The 20,941-nt window shown below is 41.4% G+C and overlaps 1 protein-coding gene across 3 annotated transcripts in view; it reads left to right on the forward strand.

Moving 5' to 3' along the window:
- The window catches only part of mtcl3a (MTCL family member 3a), a 43,629-nt gene extending 24,159 nt beyond the window's left edge, over window positions 1-19,470 (forward strand). For all 3 annotated transcript variants that reach the window (XM_073057330.1, XM_073057331.1, XM_073057329.1), the window contains 6 exons: window positions 2,825-3,034; window positions 4,106-4,183; window positions 7,321-7,467; window positions 7,561-7,640; window positions 11,016-12,390; window positions 18,621-19,470. In XM_073057330.1, the coding sequence (XP_072913431.1) occupies window positions 2,825-3,034; window positions 4,106-4,183; window positions 7,321-7,467; window positions 7,561-7,640; window positions 11,016-12,390; window positions 18,621-18,794 (2,064 nt within the window). In that variant the 3' untranslated portion in view covers window positions 18,795-19,470. The remainder of the gene's footprint in view (window positions 1-2,824; window positions 3,035-4,105; window positions 4,184-7,320; window positions 7,468-7,560; window positions 7,641-11,015; window positions 12,391-18,620) is intronic.
- Window positions 19,471-20,941: the final 1,471 nt, after the last annotated feature.

The raw sequence follows: 20,941 nt of genomic DNA on the forward strand, positions 1-20,941 counted from the left end.
CAAGGGTGATGACTATATTTTTATATTCTCTTTTTTCCTCAATTTTGTCAAAGCTCATGTTCTGTTCATCCATTGGGTACACAAAGCAAGTTCAGATTGTGTCGCTATCTGATGGTCCAAAGCTAAGCTTCTCTATTGGAATCTGACCAGTAGATACCTGTACTCTATTGGTAAATAAAGAAGAATGTGATTCCGTGAGGTTGTTTAGGCTACATAGTCATAATTTGCTATTTATATCAATAAATGTTTTAGGTTTCCCTCAGCAATCCTAGATATTTGGTTTCATTGGCATACTGTAGATTCACCACTTTTTATAGATACAGAAGAACATGAGATTATTTATCCGCTTGAGCCTGTGCTGTCACTGAATAGAATCTAAACCTTGCTTCCCCTTTGTATCCTTTTTGGTTAATAAAAATTACCTCATTAGATCTTAAGTTAGCTATTTCTAGAGCATGATTTACTATTCAAAGATTCTAATGTTTTTACCATCTTCTGTATGTAGAATAGTTTACTAACTTCACTCATGAAAGTCCTGATCTATTTTCAGATTCTGCTGCTACTACTAGACTCCCTGGCCACGGAAATAGTTCCTCTCTATCTGTCCTTCTCAGTTCCACTTGATATTTTAACCTACAATCATATATTGAAATTGCAGGGAATACAATCTTATGTAAATTTTCCCAATAATTATTTTCCAGATTATGTCTGTAACTCTGAAAGATCAATGCAGCCTTGCCTTTAAAGTCAATCTGTCCATTCTAATGTGCTCTATGTGCCCAAAATTACTTGGAGTACTACAGGAATGCTCTAAACAAGACATTGTATATCTGTGACGTAACTTTTAATCCCCCTTATTGAAGTACAGCACAGAGTAGCACCATTCAGCCCTTTCAGCCAAGCTGGCCAGCAATTTCTCAATGTAATCCTATCCTAGTGTCTTGTTTAGAACATTCAACATTCTTAGGCTTCTTCTCCCGTCCTTTCTAGTCCTGATCAAGGGTCTCAACCCAAAATGTTCACTCTTTATTCCTTCCTCCAGAGTTTTGTGTGTGTGACTCTAGATTTCCAGCATCTGCAGAATTTCTTGTGTTTATGATTTGCCACAACTTTTTCTATTTAGTCAATCTGTCAGTATTTCCCTATAAAGTGCTGTTATTCATACTGTTTGATATGTGACTTACCTTTGTGTCAATAGCATATGGCTTATTTTCTATCACCTAGATCACATACAAAAAAACTAACATTTTGCCAGTATAAGGTTCAGTGTTTTTCCAAAGTGAATAAAAGCTTCATTATTTTTCAGGATCAAGATAACCCTGGTAAAAGTCAATATGTTTTGCTAGGCCTTGATTGCCCATGAGCAGGAGATGACAAGGTACCTTTGTAATCTACTACAGTCCTTCAGTACCACTATGCTGTTGGGCAGGAAATTCCAGGAATGACATTGTTTCCAAGTCCAGATTGTGACCATGAGACATAGGAACCCACCTATAGATTCTGCTCCACCATTGTATCATGGCTGATTTATTATCCCTCTTAACCTGCCTTCTCCTGTAGCCTTTTATGTCCTGACCAATCAAAAACCTATACCCTTCTGCTTTAAATGTACTCGATGACTTGGTCTTGACAACTGCCAGTGGCAATGCATTCCACAGATTCATCATCCTTCTCATCTCCATTCTAAATGAATGTCCCTCTATTCTGACACTTTGCCCGCTGGTCCTAGACTCCCCCACTATAGGAAGTATCCTCTCTACATGCACTCTATCTAGGCCTTTCAATATTTGTTAAGTTTCAATGAGATCCCCCCTCATTTTTCTAAACTCTGGCAAGTACAGGCCAAAAGCCATCAAACACTCCTCATATGTTAACCCTTTCATTCCCGGGATCATTCTTGTGGACCTCCACTGGATCCTCTCCAATGCCAGCTCATCGTTTCTTCGATTAAGGGCTCACAATACGCCAACTGCAGTGTGACAAATGCCTTATAATGCTTCAGCATTACATCCTTGCTGTTATATTCTAGTGGTGTGGAAGTTAATGCTAACATTGCATTTGCCTTCCTTAGCACTGATGCAACCTGCAAGTTAACCTTTAGGGAATCCTGCACAAGGACTCCCACAGTTTGAGGAGGAGTGTGGCAGGTGCTCTTGAAGTTGTTTACCCAGGAGTTTGTACATTCTCCACATCGCTCTGTAGGTTTCCTCCAGATGCTCTGGTTTCGTCCTACATTCCAAAATAACGTGCAGTTAGGATTAGAGAGTTGTAGACATGTTACATTGGCATTAGAGACGTGGTGACAATTGCAGGTTCCCACACAATGCATGCTGATTTACACAGAAACATAGAAAACCTACAGCACAATGCAGGCTGTTCAGCCCACAATGCTGTGCTGAACATGTACTTACTTTAGAAATTACCTAAGCCTGGTTATCCATAGCCTTCTATTTTTCTAAGCTCTTAAAAGACCCTATTGTATCCACCTCCACCACCGTCACCGGCAGCCCATCCCACGTGCTCACCATTCTCTGCGTAAAAAAAAACTTATCCCTGACATCTCCTCTGTACCTACCTCCAAGCTCCTTAAAACTATGCCCTTTCATGTTAGCCATTTCAGCCCTGGGAAAAAGTCTCTGACTATCCACATGATCAGTGCTTTTCATCATCTTATACACCTCTATCAGGTCACCTCTCATTCTCCATCGCTCCAATGAGACAAGGCCAAGTTCACTCAACCTATTCTCATAAGGCATGCTCCCCAGTCCAGGTATGAAATGTGAAGTACTCATGAATACTCCTTTCTTGTCTCCATAAACGAAAGCTGGAAGAAAAGAAAAGTAAACGGTGCAAGGAAAGAAGGGAAGCGTTTGGGAAAGAGCAGTGTTTGTTGGTCACCATGGATCTGAAGAAGCATTTGGAAGAGAGCGAGAAAAATTGGAGCATGGAGAAGATGGAATTACTGAAGTGCTTTGATAATGAAAGAAAGGAATGGGAAAGTCAGCTGAAGGATATGCAGAGGAAGATAGAGCAGGTGTTCTATTTATCATATCTAAAAAGTACATAATGGCATGACTTGCAGTTTATTCAATGGTTCAATTTAATATCAGAGAATGTATACAGTATAAAACCTGAAATTATTACTCTTTGCAGACATCCATGAAACAGAAAAAAACCCAAAGAATGAATGACAGAAAAATGTTAGAAAGAACCCCCCCCCCCCCCCCATGCACAAACAGCATTTGGAATGGCATCAAAATGTTCTTCAAACAGCTTGTATCAGGGAGAAATCCAGAAGTTCTGGTTGTGTAACAACATACCAGAATTTTATTGGAATATCAGTCACATCACTGAGTTCATCGCAGTGTTTGTCCTGTTGCTTCTGGGTCGTTGATAATTGCAAGGAGTATGTACCTGGAGACACACAGGGTGATCTAGTGGCCTACAGCACATATTTTCTGTGAAAAGCACACACTCCTGTGTAGGGACCATGAATGATATGGGCAACTGCTGCAGAAGCAAACTTCCTTCAGGCTTCTGAGAATGTCTTAGCCATCCAGTCTACCCATGGAGTCTGGTACTGGTAACCAGCTGCAGAGAGTTCCCTTTAACTTGGTAAACCTCAAGGGTCTGCATTCCCTCTCCACTTGATCATAACTTTGATCACACCCTTCAGCAACTCTGACCTCTTATACATTGTAATTTTCCATTTGCGGCACCCCCCCCCCCCCCCCCCCCACCGTTTACTGCTGTGGTTCCCAAACATTTTTGGGTTACTACCCCGTTGGCTCCCCAGCATCCCCCCTCCCATTCCAGCCAATACAAATGTTTATACATAAAAATTATAAATAATTTTGATTTATGATGCATGATGAAATTAAACATAAAAGCAGTGACAAATAATTGCAAAAAATTTTCAAATCTATTTAAAGCCACAAATAGAAGTATTTAATTACAGTAAAAACTATTTTCATCAACAATTGTAGAGCATACACTACTACTACTACTTCTCAGATGAACTTGAGAATGATTGAATCACAAAATTTATCTATTTGACGCAATACTCTAATTTACGTCATGTGCGCACGGTTTTCAATCTTCATAGATTTACTGGGATGTAAATTCAAGACAAGAATGTAAATTACATGGACAAGGACAAAGAAAAAGCAGAAGAGATGACTGGGTAATGTGCAATTTATATGCTTCTTATCTTGAATGTAATGAAATAGACCATGTTTGTGTGAACAGCGTCAGTGTGCATGCAGCAAGAACTGATGATGTTATTTTGGATGAACATAAGCCACAGTAGGCCATTCACCCTTTCTGGCCTTTCAGTGGGACCATGGCTGATCTTTTACCTATGCGCTATTTTCCTTCACCAACCCATGTTCCTCAGTTCCATTAATATATAAAACGTTTATCAATTTGTCTTGAGTATACCAAAAGATCTCCACACCTTGCTTGGATACTGAATTCTGGTAATTTGCTATTGTCTGGGTGAAGACATTTTTCTTCATCCTTGTCTTGACTGATTGGTCTTTTCCCAAGGTGACTCTGGTTCCACACGCCCTGGCCAGGGAAAACTTAACTGTGTACTGAAAATCTCTTGCAACAAAAGCCAGTATATTGTTGCCTTCCATTTGTTATTGCTCCTCTATATTAACTTCAAGTAATTGAGTATAGGGCAAGTCCTTCTGAACAGCACGCCTGTTTCTGCTACCAAAGCGGACGATTCCACCTCTTTCCACATTATATTTTATCTGCCATATCCTCAACCTTTCATCTAACTTCTGTATATCCCTCAGAAATCTCTGCATTCTCCATGCAATTCCTACTGCCATCCAGCTGTGTTGTCATCATCATCATATTTATGTGCCATGGCATATGACGTGGGAGATCATGGATCGTGATTGGTCTTGGTAAATTTTTCTACAGAAGTGGTTTGCCATTGCCTCCTTCTGGGCAGTGTCTTTACATGATGAGTGACCCCATTCTTTATCAATACTCTTTAGAGATTGTCTGCCTGGAGTCAGTGGTCACATAACCAGGACTTGTGATATACTCCAGCTGCTCCTCCACCACCTGCTCCCATGGCTTCATGGACCCTAATTGGTGGGGTGGGGGGGTACCAAGAAGGTGTTACACATTGCCCAAGGGCCAGTGGAGGGAAGGAGCACCGTACACCTCCTTTGGTAGAGATTTTTCTCAAACCCAGCTATGTACCACCAACAGATTTAGATTTAAACCTTAAAAACATTTAACCAGTTGACACATATGTTACCCCTAAAAGAGCTGGTCATTGACTTCAGGAAGGAGGGTGGTAGTTAACATTTTCTTGTCTTCATTGATGTTAAGAGCTTCAACTTCTTAAGATTGAACATCTGTAATAGCCATGAAATACTGTGGCCTAGAAAGCTCTGCTTCCTGAGGAAGCTAAAGAAGTTTTGCATGTCCCTTGATTATCAATTTTTATTGATGCACCATAGAAAGCATTCTGTCTGGATGCATAATGGCTTGACATGGCAACCGCTCTCTGCATGTGTCTGCAAGAAACAGCAGAAAGTTGTGGACACAGCACATCATGAAAACTAGCCTCCTCTCGGCTTTATAAGGCACTAGTGAGGCCTCACCTTGAGGATTGTGAAGAGTTTTGGGCCCTTCATCTTAGAAAAGATGTGCTGGCATTGGAGAGTGTCCAGAAGAGGTTCAGAAGGATGGTTCCGGGAATGAAAGGGTTAACTATGAGGAGCATTTGATGGTTCTGGGTCTGTACTCACTGGAATTTAGAAGGATGAAGGGGGGGATCTCATTGAAACCTTTCGAATGTTGAAAGACCTAGACAGAGTAGGTGTGGAAAGGATGCTTCCCATTGTGGGAAGAGTCTAGGACAAGAGGGCACAGCTTCAGGATAGAGGGGTGCCCTTTCAAAACAGATGTGGAGAAATTTCTTTAGCCAAAGGGTGGTGAATTCGTGGAATCTGTTGCCACGTGCAGCTGTGGAGGCCAGGTTGTTGGGTGTGTAGGTTCTTGATTGCACATGGCATCAAAGGTTACAGGGTGAAGGCCAGGAACTGGGGTTGAGAAGGAGAAAAGAAAAGCATCAGCCATGATTAGTTTAACACACACCAAATGCTGGTGGAACACAGCAGGCCAGGCAGCATCTATAGGGAGAAGCACTGTCGACGTTTCGGGCCGAGACCCTTCGTCAGGACTAACTGAAAGGAAAGATACTAAGAGATTTGAAAGTAGGAGTGGGGGGGAATGCGAAATGATAGGAGAAGACTGGAGCTCTGGTGCTCCCCTCCCCCTTTCTTTCTCCTGAGGCCTCCCGTCCCATGATCCTTTCCCTTCTCCTGCTGTGTATCCCTTTTGCCAATCACCTTTCCAGCTCTTAGCTTCATCCCACCCCCTCCGGTCTTCTCCTATCATTTCGCATTTCCCCCTCCCCCTCCTACTTACAAATCTCTTAGTTTCTTTCCTTTCAGTTAGTCCTGACGAAGGGTCTCGGCCCGAAACGTCGACAGCACTTCTCCCTATAGATGCTGCCTGGCCTGCTGTGTTCCACCAGCAAAAACATCACTCAACCCCTCCCTCACTCAAAAAAGTAACACATCGCCTACCTGCCAATCAGCAACAAGAAAGAAAACACAGAAAAACTGAAGGAGACTAATATAAACTATAGTCCACACTGATAATCACATATGTCTCGGAATTTCAAAAACATCTTCTGTCAGCATTGAGGGCAACAGCTTGAACTCAGTTCTTCCATGGGGCCCTTTATCTGCTGAGAAGCAGGCTCCTGACCTCGGGCCCAACACAGCCTGCTGTGGGGAGCGACCTCTAGCCTAACGCGGCCTGCCATGGGGAGCAACATCTTTAGTTAATTTTTTCTATCTGTTGATGTCTGTTTCCATAGTACTTGTAAACTTCTTTCCATGTACTGACTTCCCTTAATCAATGGTCAGGTACTCCTATGCAGAATTATGTAATTTAACTACCTTTTCAGACTTGCAGTGTTTTGGGAAACATTATGTGCCTTTTTTTTCTTTAATCTGCTTTTTACTTTTTCTTAATAGAGATAGACCACATTTTCTTTGTCTAAAAAGGGATATGTATTACTTGCAAAGATTGTAGTCTTTAACTGTTAGCCATTGTTTGTTTGCTGTCACAAGTTTTAATGTAGTTTCAAAATCTAATGTAGCCAACTTATCTTGCGCTTTCTTGGTTTTCTTTATTCTGATTTGGTTGCTGTTTTGAGATTAAATTACTCTCACTTTTTATAGATCATGTTATCGATAGAATAATCACTGTTCCTTAAAGGTCCCTACAGATCAAGGCATAGAAAAGAATATAAATAACTCATTGTTCATAGAAGAACTGTCACTTGAAAGTTATAAAAAAGGTGGTCACGGTCAAAATGTGGGAAGTACGGAGAATGATAAGAACTGCTCCAGTGCATTGAATGCAGTAAGTAATCTGCATCTTCAAATTGCATTACATTTGGAGATAAAGAATTGACATTTGGGCACCCTTACATTTTATAATTTGTCTTTTCCACAGGCTTTACAAGAAATAGCAAAAGTAAGTGAAGAACTATGCAGTTACCAGGAGGAAGTCCAGAAAAAAATGAGCACCATAAGGTATCAGTATGTCTGAAAGATTATAAATTGCAGTTCCTATGAATTTATGGTATGTAAGTGAAAATGAAGGACTTTTTGCCAAGGTGCTTTGTATTGAGAAGACTGGCAGGTGACCAGTGTAAAATTAACGATGGAAAAACATGGACATGTAAAAAGTTCATTTTTGAGGTCAATATGTCAGACTGAAATGGCCATAACTGGCTGAGGGGAGATAAATCAGGGCTGGTCCAACCCTGTATCTTTTTCACTAATCAAATTCCCAACTTGTTTGCTGCACCCCTCCCCAGCTCCCGGTTTCACCTATCATCTTATGGTTCTTCACCCCCCCCCCCCCCCCACTTTCTTACTCTTTGACTCCTCATCTTTTTTTCCAGTCCTGATGAAAGGTCTCAGCCCAAAATGTCGAATGTTTCCATAGATGCTGCCTGGCCTGCTGAGTTCCTCCAGCATTTTGTATGTGTCACTGTGCTGTGCTGTGCAATTTAAGTTTCCTTTGATTTTATTACAGCAAGCCTATACATATTATTGATAATCAGATCCTTTTATTTCTGAGAAAGAAAATGAAGCAATGGTAGATGAATAAATGTACAAAAGATTTCAAATGACAGTAGGCTGCTGCTGGGTATGCTGATAATTGGATAGTATTACCTTCTGAAAAAAGTGAGTAGAATAGATGGTAAAGTAGCCCTGCCTTTTCTATCCCCAGAGAGAAATCTAATTTAAAAACAATAGCACTTACCCCTTTGGGCTTAGTTAGGCCTACCTCCTGCAGATTAGACTAAACTGGAAGCTACAATGGCTCTCCTGCACAGGGCTCCAGTAAAAATGATACTTGTTTATTAGAAGATATAATTAGCACTCACTGACATGTGTTAGCTTCCTGTTATATAATTCCTCAATTCTAAAGTTGTCATCCTTGTTTTCAGGCCTTCTTCCCCTTGCCCTCCATCCTTACAATTCTTCAAATTGACACTGTGTCTGTGATGGACTCCTGGACATTCAAAATGCAGCTCCCAAATATTGAAGTCTCTAGAGCAATCATAGGATTAAATTTTGTTATTCTGCCTCTCAATTTCTTAAAACGTTGGCCAAGTTTATAATCACTTGCCCCAAAATCTTGCACAGTGTAGTGTTTGTTGGCATTCTTGTGAAACACATTGGGACGAAATATTGAATACCGTACATTGCATTGTTGTACCAAGCCAGCTTTTAACATGTGCCTCCAAAAAAACAGGTTGAGACCTAAACATACAGGATCATCGTAAGACATAGGAGCAGAATTAGGCCATTGAGTCTTCTCCGATACTCCATCATGGCTGATTTATTATCTCTCTCAACCCCATTCTCCTGCCCTTGCCCCATAACCTCTGATGCTGTGAATAATCAAGAACCCATCAACCTCCGCTTTAAATATGCTCAATGACTTAGGCTCCACAGCCATCTGTGACAATGAATTCCACAGAGTCATTACCCTTTGGTCAAATAAATTCCTCTTAATCTCTGTTCTAAATGGACATCCCTCTATTCTGAGGCTGTGGCTTCTAATCCTAGGCTCTGCCAATATAGGAAACATCCTCTCCACCCACTCTATCTAGACATTTCAATATTCAATAGGTTTCAATGGGATTCCCTCCCTCATTTGTCTATACTCCAGCGACTACAGGCCCAGAACCATCAAATGCTCCTCATAGTTAACCCTTCCATTCCCAGAATCATTCTCAGAAACATCTAGACCCTGTCCAATGCCAGCACACCTTTTAGAAAAGGAGCCCAAAACCACTTAGGCTTACTGGCTTTGGAGGCAGTTCAGAGGAATTTCACCATGTTGATTCCAGAATGAGAGGGTTAGACTATGAGTCGCCCGGGACTGTACTTGCTGGAATTCAGAAGAATGAGAGAAGATCTTATAGAAACATATAAAATTATGAAAGGGATAGATAAGATAGAGACAGGAAAGATTTAGGACAGAGATGAGGAGAATCTACCTTTCCCAGAGAGTGGTGAGTCTGGAATTCTCTGCCTATGAAGCAGTGGAGGCTACCTCAGTAAATGTATTTAAGACAAGTTTGGATAGATTTTTCATAATAGGGGAATTAAGGGTTATGCGAAAAGGCAGGACAGTGGAGATGAATCCATGGCCAGATCAGCCATGATCTTATTGAATGGTGGAGCAGGCTCAATGGGCCATATGTCCTACTCCTGTTCCAATTTCTTAAGTTCTTATGCCAGTGACCAGAGGAGCACCTCAGGGATCTGTTCTGGGACCCTTACTTGTGAATTTTATAAATGATCTGGATGAGGAAGTGTTAGTATGGGTTAGTATGTTTGCTGATGACACAAAGGTTGGGGGTGTTGTGGATAGTGTGGAGGGCAGTCAGAGGTTACAGTGGGAGATCGATAGGATGCAAAACTGGGCTGAGAAGTGGCAGATGGAGTTCAACCCAGATAAGTGTGAGGTAGTTCATTTTGGTAGGTCAAATATGATGGCAGAATATAGTGTTAATGGTAAGATTCTTGGCATTGTGGAGGATCAGAGGGATCATGGGGTCTGAGTCCATAGGACGCTCGGAAAGCATATGGTGTACTGGCCTTCATCAATCGTGGAATTGAATATAAGAGCCGAGAGGTAATGTTGCAGCTATATAGGACCCTGGTCAGACCCCACTTGGAGTACTCTGCTCATTTCTGGTCACCCCACTACAGGAAGGATATGGAAACCATAGAAAGGGTGCAGAGGAGATTTACAAGGATGTTGCCTGGATTGGGGAACATGCCTTATGAAAACAGGTTGAGGGAACTCGGCCGTCTCTCCTTGGAGCGACGGAGGATGAGAGATGACCTGATAGAGGTGAATAAGATGATGACAACGGTGGTGGAGGCGGATACGATAGGGTCTTTTAAGAGACTTTTGGATAGGTACATGAGGCTTAGAAAAACAGAGGGTTATGTGTAACCCTAGTAATTTCTAAGGTAGGGACATGTTCGGCACAACTTTGTGTGCCGAAGGGCCTGTATTGTGTTGTAGGTTTTCTATGTTTCAATGTTTTTAACTGCTTAGAATACTCCAGTGGAGAACCACATCAGAATCAGGTTTATCATCACTCACTAAAATTATGAAATTTGATTTTTGTAGCAACAGCAGAAAAGTGCAATATATAAAATTACTACAATACTTTGAAAAGTCTTAGGCACCCTCGCTATATATATATATACATATATGTGCCTAAGAGTTTTGCATAGTACTCTACATCAAACCCTAGAACTCAGTATCATTACTGAACAGCCTAAACTGAACGATTAAAACAAAAACTTTTAATTCAGCATCTTATTAATCTTAAAGTTGCTAAAATGCTACCAATTTTTTTTTTAATCCAGACCAAAGCCCTATCCGTATCTGCAAGCATGCCAAGAGAAAAGTAATGGAAGTGAATTATTAATAAATGAAACCTCTTCAGATGAGAAAAACCACATGTCAAATGATACATTTAAAGCATTTCAGCCTATACTTTCTCGACATCAAAAACGTTCTGAAGATCTACATAGTGAGATAAACAGGAATCACTTCACCTGGGATAAATTTGAAATTTCTGCTGGGCCCTCAGGAGGAAATGGTGTAAATGATACTTCTCTCACAAGAGGAAAAGCTCCACCAATCCCACCAAGGACATCCTCATTGTATCTTGCAAGTACATTCTTGGTATTTTCACAGGATCATGAGGATGCTTTGAAGGAGGGTAACAGTAATTGTGAAATACACAGTCGTGTTGCAAGAAAAAGTTGTACTGGCCCTCATGAAGCAATGCTACAGAAACAAGGGCTGAAGGTTCTGAAAGATGGAAGGGATTTTAAAACATCAGCACCATTTATTGGATATGATACAGGTCCTAAGGGCAGTGAGGATAATTGCAGCCAGGTATCATGTGATGCAACTGACTTAGTAACTGAAAGCCAATATATTGGTTCAAAAATACAGTTGTCTTCAAATAAAAGCCAAGTGTTACCAATGCAAGAGAAAAAACAAGGTAAAATATTGAGGCCAAGAAAATCTCTGCCTCAGAAAACTAATCGAATAGAGAGCAACTTTCCAAGGTCTTCAAAGGCAACAGAAATTTTCAATACCAGTAGCGTGCATCTGTGGTCTGCAAAGGATGTACCATCAGGACGAGATGATAGCCTCAACACTTTGAGCACCAAAAGTCGTGACTCTGATGCATTTGGAAAATCTGTGGTGCAGTATGCAACAACTCCTGGCCAAGGATCTAGCATTGAAATTCATTCTGAAAGAAATGTCCATGCAACCAGACAACTTCCTTTAAATATTGCAGTTTATGCAGTTAAACCCCATGAGCCACTGTCTATCACCAGTGTAAAAATAGATGAGCCAAAGCATTGCCATGGACTTCCTTGTCAGATGGTGGATAATGATAAAAGGCACATGCTTGACAAGGCTGACGTGATTTCAGATCATTTTTCCAATCCAACACATTTAAGGGATGCATGGTTGAATTTTGATTTCGGTCACACAACATTGAGGAACGATGAAAGATCACCAAATCCTTCCTTTCAAGTGAAGAATGAAGTTGCGTGTTTTGCAGATGGTACAAAGCAACACACATCTTTTGCATTGCATGGAAATTCAAATAGGATTTCGCACCCTTTTCAAATGGTTCACCCAGATCAAGAAAAGGAGTTGAAGAAACAATCACAACAATCCCAGGGGGTCTCAGGGCAGCAACTTTCATTACCGATGGTAAGCAGGATTTTAATGTTCCATTTAGTTGTTTTTAGTAGCCGAAGAGTAGTGCAGCAGGTAGTCCCTCGGCTACAGTGTGCTGAGTCCAGTCTTGACCACCACCAACTATCTCTGTGCAGTTTCCACATTCTCCATCTCCCCTGTGGATTTTCCTCTAGTTGTCCTAGTTTCCTGTCACTTCCCTGTTGGTAGGTAGGTTAATTAGCTATTGTAAATTAACTCATAAAGACAGATGGAAGACCATGATTGCCCACATCATATGACATGGCACATGATGATGATGATGAAATTAACTGTGTTGTAGGTGGGTGATGAGAGAAATTAGGTTATTGGGAAATGGGAGGGAGAAATGGGACTGCACTGGAGGCTAACATAGGCTGAACAGTCAAATGGCCTCTTCTGTCATAAGTAAATTTGATAGTTTAGCAACAGTCTTGAACTAAAAAGTACAAAATAGATTTTGTTCTGTAGGTGCACCTCTGAGATCAATATAAGAACGTGTCCAGTTGAAACCTGTGGGTGTTGCTGGAGGCTCTTTAAACTTCTATTGGTGCCTAACAAGCCTTACCCTTAAAATCAATGAAGAAATCTTGACAGTTGGCTAAATCATGATTCAGACTGTCAAACCCTAAATTTATTTTAGAAATACTCAAAAACATCTCACAGTGGAAAAAAGTCAAATAATTTTAACAAGTCAAATAATAATACATATAAGTGGTTATAAACACCTTTGAACTTACTAGGGTATGTTAGGAAATGTAAGATGTCCTGTGCCATGTTGCTGTTAGTATCAGGTTGTTCAAGGATGCTAAATATGCATCCTAAACATACGTTGCCATGGTTTTCCCAAATATGCTCTGATGGAGAGCAAATGAAAGCAGGGTCTTGCCAAAGAATCTTACCAGCTGACTGGAATAGTCAGCAACTCCATTCACTCCAATAGAGAGGAATGGATGCTTATTTTAATTAATTGAGTTTATTTACATTTTCATTTAAAAATGAAAAATCCACCATTTTTTAAATGAAGAGGATGGATTATTATTTTAAGTGTTTTATGGATGGTTTTAGATGTTTCTGAACATCAAGTGTATTGCCTCTCCTTGTGCAGCATATAATGTTTCAGTGAAGTCATACTGTGAGTTTTAGCAACGTAGACTCACATATTGTTAGACTCGGGCGTAAACTCTTTCGCCTGTTGTTGCTTCCTCATGCTGATACTCCCTCTCCCCACTGCTGTCACCCTTTGCACTCTAACACCCAATCGTTTCTTTTGGATTTTTTTTTTGCACTTTTAATCACAACAGAGTCTAGATAAATCTGGTTCCAGTATCAGCTAGGAATGAACTAAGTGACTCAACAAACTAAGTGACTAGACACAGACTGCTTCGAGCAGTTAACCCAAGTGTCTCCTTCTTCACTGAACTCTGTGATGAGCTACTGTTGGACCACATCCTGATGGCCTGCAGTGAATCACTGACAAGAATTCCTTGATTCTCATGCTCGCACACGCCATGGGATGCAGATCAATGGCAGTGAAGAGTGAAAAGTTTAACTCTCAGGATCCATCTCAATCTTACTCTTCAAGAAAAAAACTTTTCACAGTTTTACAAACATTTTAGATTCCAGTGGAAATATCTCCAGTGTTGCTGACATACTGTTCTATACTTTGCATATCCTGGTGAATCCATAACTATGTTCTCTGCAATGTAAGTGTCCTACCTTTAATGGTGGTGGCATCCGTCAGTCTCGAGAGACCATGGATCTGTGCCTGGAGTTTCCAGGGCGCAGGCCTGGGCAGGGTTGTATGGGAGACTGGCAGTTGCCCAAGCTGCAGGCCTTCCCCTCTCCACGCCACCGATGTTGTCCAAGGGAAGGGCACTAGGACCCATGCAGCTTGGCACCAGTGACGTCGCAGAGCAATGTGTTGTTAAGTGCCTTGCTCAAGGACACAAACACGCTGCCTCAGCTGAGGCTCGAACCAGTGACCTTCAGGTTACTAGTCTGATGCCTTGCCCACTAGGCCACGCGCCAACACTTACCTTTAATAAGAATGGCTGAAATTGTGTACTTTAGGATGACTAAGACCTAGTATTTTTATCATGTTATGCTACATGCATTAGTTGTAACAACAAAGCTTTTAATAGTGGCATGGTAGCATAGTGGTTAGCACAGTGCTTTACAGTCCAGGCGACCGGGGTTCAATTCTTGCTGTTGCCTTGAATTTGTATATTCTCCCATGACCGTGTGGGTTTCCTCTGGATGCTCCAGTTTCCTCATACAGTCCAATGATGTACTGATTGGTAGGTTAGTCAGTCATTGGACCCTTGACTAGGAAGGGGAGGAGGGAAAAGAAGAGAGCGGTATTGATAGGGGATTCTATAGTCAGGGGGGCGGATAGGAGATTTTGTGGGGAAGATCGGGAGTCTCGGATGGTATGTTGCTTCCCTGGTGCCGGGGTCCGAGACATCTCAGATCGGGTGCAGGTTATTCTTGAGAGGGAGGGCAAGAATCCAGATGTTGTGGTCCATGTAGGGACCAATGACATGGGTAGGATGAGTGAGGGGGTCCTGCGTAGGGAGTTCAGGGAGTTAGGTGCGAAGCTGAAGAGCAGGACCTCCAGGGTAACAATCTCAGGATTGCTACCTGTGCCATGTGTGAGTGAGGCAAGGAACAGAAGGATTATAAAGATTAATACGTGGCTGAGAGGATGGTGCAGGAGGGAGGGCTTCAGGTTTGTAGATAATTGGGCTTTGTTCCAGGGAAGGTGGGATCTGTTCCGAAGGGACGGTTTACATCTGAACTTGAGCGGTACTAACATTCTTGCAGGGAAGTTTGCTAGTGCTTCTCGGGGGGGGGGGGTTTAAACTAAATTTGCAGGGGGCGGGGATCCAGAATGTGAGAGAGGATAGCGAGAGGAAGAACAAAGGACAGATGGGGACTACACGGTTCCGGAATATTAAGTGTGTAGTAGAGGAAGGTGGAGTGGAACAAGTGATAAGGAGGACTCATGTACAGAGGGATGGTCTGACGGAACATGGAGTTAAATGTGTTGAAAGAATAAGTAAATTTAGGAAGGACAACAAAATTCAAGGGGCGTATAGCCCGATGGGAGTTCGGGGAGCTGGGTTAAGCACAATAGGCAGCGATTCAAACAAAGAGAGGAGAAATGGGCTAAAAATTCTATATCTGAATGCACGAAGTGTCAGAAATAAGGCGGATGAGCTTGAAGCCCAGGTGCGAATGGGTAACTATGATGTTGTTGGGATAACGGAGACATGGCTGCAGGGAGATCAGACCTGGGAAATGAATGTACAAGGGTATACGTGCTATCGTAGGGACAGACATGTGGGCAGAGGGGTTGGGGTGGCCCTGTTGGTGAGGAATGAGATTCAGTCCTTTGCAAGGGGGGACATAGGGTCAGGAGAAGTAGAGTCTGTGTGGATAGAACTGAGGAACAGTAAGGGCAAAAGGACCCAAATGGGTGTTGTCTACAGTCCACCAAACAGTAGCATGGATATTGGGTGCAAGTTGAATAGGGAGTTAACATTGGCATGTGGCAAAGGTAATGTCGCAGTAGTTATGGGGGATTTCAACATGCAGGTGAACTGGGAGAATCAGGTTGGTGCTGGACCACAGGATAGGGAGTTTGTAGAGTGCCTACGGGATGCATTCTTGGAACAGCTTGTACGAGAGCCGACCAGGGACAAGACTATTCTGGATTTAGTGTTATGTAATGAACAGGATTTGATAAGCGATCTCGCAGTAAAGGAGCCATTAGGAGGTAGTGATCACAATATGATAAGCTTTTATCTGCAATTTGAGAAGGATAAGGGCAGCTCGGTGGTGTCAGTGTTGCAGATGAACGGGAAACTATGGAGCCATGAGGGAGGAGCTGGCCAAAGTTGACTGGACGGATAGCCTAGCAGAAAAGACAGTGGAACAGCAATGGCAGGTATTCTTGGGAATAATGCACAAGGTGCAAAATCAGTTCATCCCCCAGAGAAGGAAGGATTCAAAGGGGGGAAAGGGGCCACAGTGGTTGACAAAGGAAGTCAGAGATTGCATAGCATTAAAAAAAAAGGAAATATGACAGAGCTAAGGTGAGTGGGAGGACAGATGATTGGGAAGTGTTTAAGGAACAACAGAACTTAACTAAAAAGACAATACGGGGAGAAAAAATGAGGTACGAACGCAGGCTAGCCAGGAATATAAAGGAAGATAGCAAAAGCTTTTTTAGGTATGTGAAGAGAAAGAAGATAGTTAAGAACAACGTTGGGCCCTTGAAGAATGAATTGGGTGAAATTGTTATGGGAAACAGTGAAATGGCAGAAGAATTTAATGAGTACTTTAGATCTGTTTTCACTAAGGAAGACACAAGCAATCTCCCAGATGTATGGATGTGCCAAGGACATAGGGTAACAGAGGAAATGAAACAGATTGACATTTGGAAGGAAACGGTGATGAGAAGACTGATGGGACTGAAGGCTGACAAATCCCCAGGTCCAGATGGTCTGCACCCTAGGGTAATAAAGGAGGTGGCCCTGGAAATTGCGGATGCATTGGTAATCATTTTCCAATGTTCCTTAGATTCAGGATCAGTCCCTGAGGATTGGAGAATGGCTAATGTTATCCCACTTTTTAAGAAAGGAGGGAGGGAGAAAACAGAGAACTATCGACCTGTCAGCCTGACATCGGTGGTGCGGAAGATGCTAGAGTCCATTATTAAGGATGAAATAGTGGCATATCTAGATAGCAGTGATAGGATTGGACCGAGCCAGCATGGATTTACCAAGGTAAATCATGCTTGACTAATCTGTTGGAGTTTTTCGAGGATGTAACCAGGAAGTTAGATGGCGGAGATCCAGTGGATGTAGTGTACCTCGATTTTCAGAAGGCATTTGATAAGGTCCCACATGGAAGATTGGTGGGTAAAATCAAAGCTCAGGGCATCGGGGGGAAGGCATTGACATGGATAGAAAACTGGTTGGCAGATAGAAAGCAAAGGGTAGCGGTGAATGGGTGTTTCTCGGAATGGCAGGTGGTGACTAGTGGGGTGCCACAGGGCTCGGTATTGGGACCACAGCTGTTTACCATTTACGTTAACGATTTGGATGAAGGCATAGAAAATAACATCAGCAAATTTGCTGATGATACTAAGCTGGGTGGCAGTGTGACATGTGATGAGGATGTTAGGAGAATTCAGGGTGACTTGGATAGGGTGGGTGAGTGGGCAGATACTTGGCAGATGGCGTTTAATGTGAATAAGTGTGAGGTTATCCACTTTGGGAGTAAGAACAGGAAGGCAGATTATTATCTGAATGGTGTAGAGTTGGGTAAGGGAGAAATACAAAGAGATCTCGGAGTACTTGTTCATCAGTCACTGAAGGTGAATGAGCAAGTGCAGCAGGCAGTGAAGAAGACTAATGGAATGTTGGCCTTTATTACAAAGGGAATTGAGTACAAGAGCAAGGAAGTCCTCTTGCATTTGTACTGAGCCCTGGTGAGACCACACCTGGAGTATTGTGTACAGTTTTGGTCTCCAGGGTTAAGGAAGGACATCCTGGCTGTAGAGGAAGTGCAGCGTAGATTCACAAGGTTAATTCCTGGGATGTCTGGACTGTCTTACGCAGTGAGGTTAGAGAGACTGGGCTTGTACACGCTGGAATTAAGGAGATTGAGAGGGGATCTGATTGAAACATATAAGATTATTAAGGGATTGGACAAGATAGAGGCAGGAAATATGTTCCAGATGCTGGGAGAGTCCAGTACCAGAGGGCATGGTTTGAGAATAAGGGGTAGGTCATTTAGGACAGAGTTAAAGAAAAACTTCTTCTCCCAGAGAGTTGTGGGGGTCTGGAATGCACTGCCTCGGAAGGTAGTGGAGGACAATTCTCTGGATACTTTCAAGAAGGAGCTAGATAGGTATCTTATGGATAGGGGAATCAAGGGATATGGGGACAAGGCAGGAACCGGGTATTGATAGTAATTGATCAGCCATGATCTCAAAATGGGGGTGCAGGCTCGAAGGGCCGAATGGTCTACTTCTGCACCTATTGTCTATTGTCAATTGTAAATTGTCCCATTATTTGGCTAGGATTAAATTGGGAGGTCGCTGAGTGGCCTATTCCACGCTGTATCTCAATAAATAAACAAATAATCCGAATATACTGGATGTTGCAGAATTGCAGTAGCATTTCTTCCTGCTAACTCAAAAATTTTTCCTACAGACTTTGTTGCCTGTGACAGTGAGATTGAACGAGAGGAGTTTCTCCCGTCCTGCTCGACCACAAAACCGGCGATTACCTTCACGATGGGCAACACGGTCACCAGCTGCACATAAATGGCCTTCACAGAAATGCAATCAAGCTTTCCGTTTTGATATAAAAACTTCAGCAATATAATGTGTTACAAGCCCCTTACAAATTAACAGATATTATAATGGCTTTCTTAAATAATGCTACAGTTCATTCCTATAAAACTTTCTGCAGTATATATCCTTCAACTAGTCTCAACATACAAAAATAAATTGTTGAAATTATGATTGGTAGTCTCCAGTAATTACTGTATATTGACTGTCATAATCTAAACATTTTGCATAATTTTCAATTAACTTATGTCATAACAAATTGTTTCCAATATTTAATAATTTTCCATCCTATTAAATAATTCAGTGTTATTATTTTTTAAATGTTTACTATAACATTCTGTATTTTGTTGCAAACTTGTATATCAGCTGTATTCTATGAAGAGCAGAGAGCTCAGTTATTTGCATGCAAATGTGTTTGTTTATGCATGAATAGTTGATGCTGTGTCTTTGGGCATTTAGGGGACAGTTGGCATCTATAGTATATGTTCATGGTGAGCAGCAGTCTAATTATAGAAAGCAGGTTTTTATTTCAATTAAAAATATGTGGAAGTATAAAATAAAGCAAGAAGACTGTCTCATTATTTAAGTTTAAGTATGTCTTATGACTTAAGGCAGTTTGAAGAATAAAATGTTGGTCTTATTAAACCTGTTTTCATCTGTAAAAAAAAGTAAATGTACAATATTAAAAATAAAGCTGACTAGTTCTGGTATATAGATTTTTAATTTTTCATTTTACTATAACTTTATATATAATATTGATATTTGCTGTAGTCTCTTGCTCTGTGATCATTCCACACTTTGTTGTGACAAAACACTTAACTGGGGCAGGTCATGGTGTGGAAAAACCACACACACAGCACCTTGTTAACTGCTCCCCTTACATTTTCTCTTATCTCCATTGACAGCACTTTAAACAGTTCTTCTGTAGCTACATATGGGTGAATTCCACCAGGAACTTAACACGCTTTTTAACAATCAGTGTGTGGTATTGCCAGCTCTTTGCCCAGCTTCCAGTTGGAACCATGTGATGTTATGTGCAAACCACAACATGTATTAGAACTTAGAATATTGCAGTACAATACTGTGCAGACTCTTGGAACCACAATGTTGAGCTGACTACAAACCTACTTTGCGATCATTCTAACCCATCCCTCCTACATAGCCCTCCATTTTTCTATCATCCATGTGCCTCTCTAGGAACCTTAATTGTCCCTAATGTATCTGCCTCTACCAACCCCCACCCCTGGCAGGAAGTTCCATGCACCCACACTGTTCCATCCACCACACTGTGTTGAAGAAAACACTCATCTTTGATATCCCCCTCCCTATATTTTCCTCTGATAAACTTAAAATTATGCCCCCCTTGTATTACACATTCATATTGTGCCTACTTTCACAAATTTTGACAGGAGATCCAAATTGGTCTTAAGATGTTTTCAGCAAATGTTTAGAACAAGAGAAACTAAACTCCAAATATCGAATAGAAGTATCTAGCTAACTAAGTTTTCCCTTGTAAACTTGTTGCCCCTGAGAACCAGATTATTAAACCAATAAGTTTGATTTGTGTTGTCTTTAGACATGACTAAAAGACACAGATGTCATAACTACTGGATGAATTCCAACTCTGGTGTGAAGGATGTTCTTTGACTCAGTGTCATTAAACTTTTGACAGCTTTCCTCTTCCACTTTAATTAATAAGTACATAAAGATCTCTTCAGCTGTGCTGAAGGATGTTTCAGCAACAGTGCCAAAAATTTGTAACACTTTGAGCAAAAATAGGCCCAAATATGTTCTGGACATAGTTTTCCATGGCAAAATTTTAACGTTCTTTTCCATTTTTTTTGGAAGAAACCTCAATGTATTCTAATTTCAAGTATTATAAACTCATGCCCTTTTTGACAAGGCAGACAAAACTTTAAGCAAATTAACACAATCGTTCATTCCTTAGTAGTATCAATTTCTAGGTTGACCTTCTGCTACCTATTCTTCAGGTCCAATTGTTGACTATCATCAACTGATCTAGGCTAGGTAATTCACAACTATTAATCAAAGCTTGCATTTTATTGTCTCTGCATGAATATCACATAACTGTTGAACCTGGACTAACTACTTAAAACATGAATTCTTCTGTTCCCTCTACCAATACTCACTCAGACTACTTCTCCAAGTTATAACACTGAA

Source organism: Hemitrygon akajei, chromosome 9, assembly GCF_048418815.1.
Source record: "Hemitrygon akajei chromosome 9, sHemAka1.3, whole genome shotgun sequence".
NCBI classification, from domain to species: Eukaryota; Metazoa; Chordata; class Chondrichthyes; order Myliobatiformes; family Dasyatidae; genus Hemitrygon; species Hemitrygon akajei.